The 6,103-nt window shown below is 35.1% G+C and overlaps 1 protein-coding gene across 1 annotated transcript; it reads left to right on the top strand.

The window, feature by feature from the left end:
* The first annotated feature begins 538 nt into the window (after positions 1-538).
* LOC133690242 (F-box protein At3g07870-like) lies at positions 539-2,378 on the top strand. The gene is made up of 3 exons (XM_062110470.1): positions 539-669; positions 811-880; positions 987-2,378. Exons 2-3 carry the CDS (start codon positions 813-815, stop codon positions 2,239-2,241), a joined length of 1,323 nt encoding a protein of 440 aa, XP_061966454.1. The 5' UTR covers positions 539-669; positions 811-812; the 3' UTR covers positions 2,242-2,378.
* Positions 2,379-6,103: the final 3,725 nt, after the last annotated feature.

Raw genomic sequence — 6,103 nt, forward strand, 5'->3', positions numbered from 1 at the left:
CCATAACTTAAAAGGATTATTATGATAAATTAATGTTATTTTTGTTAACTTGTTGTTTTCTACAAGTGAATGACGTTGTTAACTTGTTGTTTTCTAAAATTGATAAAATTTTATCATATAAAATGAATGAGGTAAATAGTGGAAACCTCAATCATGCCCCAACTTAATAGGATCAGAAGGTGATTTATTTTTCCTCAAAAAAAATTAGGGCCAAGGAAGTTTTTAACTCGTATAAAGATTAAACTATAATGCTTTTTACGCGGTTACTCAGACTCTGAAGGTTTGTCATGCGACTTTCAATATAATCCAATTAATATTAGTTGTCATCTGACTATAAAAATTAATCAATTAGAATTAATTGTCGTATAATTTTCACAGTAACATATATGTAATATTTTCTTCTCAATTCAGGAATCTCTTGGTTGTCGTGTGACTTGTAAAATACTACTAAATTTTGAACCAGTTGTCCTTGCTTTCTCTCCAAGGATTACCGTTGACTATTATTGGTATAAACTAATAAGTTATTATTAGGCTATTTTAGACGGACGGGAGCTCTGTTTTACCAATCTTCGCATCTTAAACGTTGAAGGTCTTTCTCATACTCGCAAGTCTTAATCTTTTTGATTGAAGAATAAAGATCGTTGAAGCCTCTCTCAATCATCTCTGGAGGTCTCATTTCTTGAATCCTTAAAAATTCTTAACTTTCTTGTCTTAACTGTTATTTTACCTTGTTAATCCATGAATATTATTTCCTGCTTCTTTTACTTCCAAAAATACACACCTGCTAAACATTTATTGTGTCGGGGGCAGGGATGGCTCTTTCCTTAAGCCGTTACGTTTCGCCATACCGTGGAAGGTTAACTCCCATTTTAAAAGAGAGGTGAGATCTTTTATGGCTATCATAATTTGGATTAATATATTTTTTTTTATGTGGGATTCCTAATTTACGTATTTGGCAAGATAACCTTTTTTTTTTTTTTTTGTAGAGACAAAAAGGAGCGGGAGATGTCAGTAGTAATGGCAACCATGACTGGTCATCCTTTGCCTGAAGATGTGGTAATTGAGATTTTATCACGACTGCCTGTGAAAAATCTATTGCAGTTCAAGTGTGTTTGCAAATCATGGTATGCTATCATTACAAGTCCCAATTTCATATCCAAGCATCTAAGAAATTACTATAGTAAAAGTGACGACAGCGATTGCCTCCTTGTTCAGTATTGCGTAACCCAAGCGGGTGAACTTGAATCTCTTGAGTTGTTGCTAGACGAGACACCTAAAGTTTTATCATACGCCTCGCTTGGTAACATGCCGTTTCACAGTCCATTTCTTTGTGGTCCTTGTGATGGAATATTTTATATGTATCGCGATTATTATAATTTTCGTGCTCTCTGGAACCCCGCAGTTAATGAATTCAAATTCTTACCTCCCTTACCCAATCCTCCATCCAATTTTTCTTATAGTCCACAATATGATGCTTATGGTTTTGGATTACATCCAGTAACTAAAGATTACGAAGTGGTGGTTATGAAAGATTACTGGCGTGAAAAACAGGAAGAAAGGGGAGGCTGCAGGTATCCTTTACGTGTATTCGTGTACTCATCTAGTACTGGTTCTTGGAGACATTGGGGAGATTTATCACGTTATTATTATTTGCAAAATAATAAATGTTACATTTGTATGAATGGAGTATTTTTCTGGTTGGGATCATATGAAATATTTGGAGATCCTGAAGTGATTATTTCTTTTGACATGGCTACGGAAACCTGCCAAGAGATACAGCTACCAGATTGTGGCAAGTCATATAATCGTCAGTGTCTTGCCACGTACCAAGACTCCCTGGCTATATTGGATGTTCATGAGAAGTTTCTTCATATGTGGACACTGAATGAGAGGTGTTGGGTAAAATTTTTTTCTATTGGGCCTCTTCCAGAAATTTCGTATCCGATTGGGCATTGGAAGAACAGTAAGCTGATTTTGGTTTCTGACTCTGGTGAACTAATCTTATGTGATCCCAGCACTCAAGAAATAAGTGGCCTTGGATTAACTAGGTGGGTTCGGTGTGTAGGAGTTTTTGCTTACAAGGAGAGCCTAGTTCTGGTGAATAATGGAAATGGCTGCGAGCGACACAAGCAGAAAGCTGACAGAGACTCTGATTTTGTAATCAGGAGTCGAAACGCTAGAAACGAGGAGTGTTTTCTCATGGAATCATATTATGATGGAATAAGTAATTTATTTGATTAATGTTCTATGTAATATTATGCTGTCATTAATCCTTTACAGGCAAGTTTTATCCATAAATAATGGAGCTAGATCTAGATGTCCTGAGTTTTAGCTTGTGTAACAATAAAAAAAATAAAATGAAATACCATTCTCTCTCATATCATATTACTGTTCTAAAAGAGAAAATCTCAATAGACGTGAACTTTGATTATAATATTCTTCATACATGTTTATATTAGTCTAGAATAATTTAAGAGACTTAAAAATACAACATATCTTTAATAACTATATATACATGTAGTAGGAGAACTAAAATAATACTTTAAATATATACTTCAAAATTATTTCCAACACTTTCACTTAATTTTAAAAATCTTGTATTTCTTGAAATTTAGAAAAATGTTGGAGGATTATTTATTTTTGGGGACGACCACATTGGTGTCACTATTTATGGATTTTCTATCTATGTCTTATTAAGGTCTTTCTTGCATCTTCCTCTAATCCACTCTTTTCATCATGACTAACTAATGGCATCTTCTCAATTTGCTTTTCTTCAACAATTGTTTTTGTCTTAGGATGACTATTCTTATTCATTTTTCTCCTTTTTCGACTACTGTCATATTTGTTTTGCCAAATATTTTTCTATTTTGGTTCATTGTTGATCAGGCTACTATCTTTTTCTTATCATGGCTCCTTGACCATTTTTCATCTCTTTTTTTATAAAGAAATTTCTTTCTTTTTTTAGGTGTGATCTCCTTTGTCCCACAATTTCTCTTATCCAATGACTTGTCAACTTGAACTAAACCTCTCCTTTTAGGTTTTCTATATCTCTCTTAATGCAAGGGCTCAATTTTCTTATTAGACTCTAATCATCTTGCACCTTCAAGTTTTCAGATGTCACTTCTCTAACCACTCTCTTTTAGGATTTCTTTGTTTCTTCTACACATATCCTATAATCCATCTAAACACCCTTACTAGATCGAACTAGCTTTGATACTTTGTTTGAAATAATTGAAGGGAGAAGGGAAGCATGATGAAAGATCATTGTCTTTCATATCATATATCTCTTCTAAGAGAGGAAGTCCCAATGGACTTGGACTTAGATTATAATATTCTTAACTCATATATATATATATATATATGTATTAGTCTAGTGATAATTCAAGAGATTTAAAAGGATAAATATATCTTTAATAATTATAAATGCATGTTGGAAAACTAAAATAACACTTGGAATGTAGACTTTAAAAGTAATTCCAACACTAGGCTTTAACTTTTTTCTATTTGTTGAGTAATACCAAAGACTTATGAGTTTTAGACAGAAAGATAAGTATTGAGAGTTATGATTTATGAGTAAAATATATAGAGGATGGTTTATGATGTTATTAGTTACTTGGGAAATTGTCTTACTTATATGGGCATAAGTGTTTTTTTATAATAATTGAGGAATTTATTAATGAATGCTAGTGCCACAAGGATAATGGCAAACTAGCATGAAAAATAACACAATTGTCTATTTACTAAAAGAAGTAAAAATAAGAAACAACTAAGAAGTATGTACAAAACCATGCTTGCAATCAATACTGATAGAACTTTACTTATTTGTCCAAGAGATAATACCTTCTGAACCTCTAAACAAATCAAATCTCATGTATTGAAAGTTCTTGTCAATTGTATTCAACCATAAAGCTAGACGATGAGGAATTAACTCAAACATTGTATCCTAATCTGTAAACTCACTACAACATTATCCAGTTTTACCGACAGACTAATTCTGTCGGTAACAGTAATGAAATCCGTCGGTGAAAATAATACCGATGGACTCACCGACGGACGTGTTTCGTTGGTAAAACAGTCGTCGGTAAATCCTATTTCCGTCGCTAATTCTGTCGCAAATAAAAAAAAACACCCACCGACGGAAACACCGACGGTTTACAGACGGATACGCGCGCGCCAAAAAAAAAGTTTCCCGCGGGAACATTACCGACCGAATAAATCCGTCGGTACGTTTAACGATAATTACCGACGGAATTTCCGTCGGTAATTATGGCATGACTGGTAATTTTGTTGGAACTCTTTGTGTAATATCCGTCGGTAAGGCCGTCGGAATTTAATCACCGACGGATTATATCCGTTGGTGATGCCGTCGGTAATGATGGCATGGATGGTAATTGTTCGACAACTCTCTGTTAAATACCGACGGATAGTATCCGTTTGTAGGTATTTAAAATATATATAAAAAATAATTTATTAATTGTAAAAAGCCTTAATAAACAAATAGAAATGCATTAAACATTAATAATGTAAAAGTAATGTTAAATAATATTCATTACAAATTTAATGTGTTTAAAAAACAAAATTATACTAGAATAGCGACGAAGCTGGAGGAGGAGGCGGAGGAGGAGGAGGAGGCTGGTTGTTCCCGGGACCATACGGCCAAAAAGAAGCTGCACAAGTATCGTCACCCATCTTTGATCTCATCTCCATGACTATTTGACGGAGCTCATCATAATTCGTCGAGAGTTGTTGATATTGTTGTTTCAACGCAATGAACTCCTCAGACTGGGTGTTCGATACTGATGGAGAGCTTCCAACAGTTGAGACACTACGAGTCGAACGCAAATTGTCAGCCGTAGTGTTGGAGAGCCCGTAGATCCTATTTTTATCGGGTCCACCAGACGATCCCGCCTCCATCCACAAATCTGGATCGAAATCTGGATGGGTCGACGAATTGTCCCCATATCTCTCCCTCAACCGGCTATTATAGGTCTCCTGAAAATTCCATCGGTAAAAAAATCATCAAATGCAATTCAAGATGCAATTCAAGAAAATAATAACTTACAAAATAAAATGAATGAACGAACATACCACGAAGTGCTGAGCATGGTTGTCCACGAACTGCTGCACCCCCTTTTGGCGGTTTTGACTCCGCACATGCGTCTCTAGAAACAGCTCCATTGGACTCGGTTCACGTCCAAGAGACGCAGCCTGTAAGGAAAAAATAGGTTGAAAGTTAAATATATTAGAAGGAACGACAAATTAATTAACGATATATTTCATTAAAATTAATCTTACCATCCGCTTTGCATGTGCGCTGAATGGGACGGATCCGCCAGTGTGCGTGGTCACCGAACCATAAATTTGCCGGTTCCGGTTGTCGGCGCCAGACTGTGAGCACCGTGAGAACCGCTCTGAGGTCACGTGCTCAATATATGCCGTCCATATTTCCCCCGAGATGAATGGCGGTTTGAATTCCTGCCAAACCGCCACCTCATTCCATCCTTCAAGACCGTTATCCCTCGCATGTCTTTTTAATTTTTTTTGGGTGTCATACCAAAAATCATGCAACCTACTTTCATAGTAACAAATTAGAATTTAAAACATAAAATTATAAAACAAAAATAAATATTATTTTCGATGTTACCTAGTTGCCGCGTGATTCTCCCATACCCTCCTCACAACATTGTTGTCCACCCTATCCCACTCAAATTTTTTCTGTGTGTATAAATAATTCATATAAAATAAAAATAGTACAAGATATAAAATTATAAAAATCATTTATTAAAAATTAACACCGACCTGAAATCGCTTAAACCATGCATCGATATTAGGTTTCCACTCAGGATGGTTGGAAACCTGGCTCCATTGAAACAATGGAATCTCCATCGACGATTTAAACGCCAATGTTATAGTCCTTGCAGCCTCAATGTTTGTGAACCTGAAATTAAATAAAAGTAGTAATTAGTAGTAATTAATATTAATTAGTTGTTCATAAACTATGTTATAAGTATATAAAAAAAAAACTAAAACCTAAACAAACTTACATTGAGAGGTCATCCTTCCATTGTGCCTGGTACTTGCGGGTGAATTGACCCCGCTGTGA

The sequence above is a fragment of the Populus nigra genome, chromosome 3, assembly GCF_951802175.1.
Source record: "Populus nigra chromosome 3, ddPopNigr1.1, whole genome shotgun sequence".
Taxonomy (NCBI): Eukaryota; Viridiplantae; Streptophyta; class Magnoliopsida; order Malpighiales; family Salicaceae; genus Populus; species Populus nigra.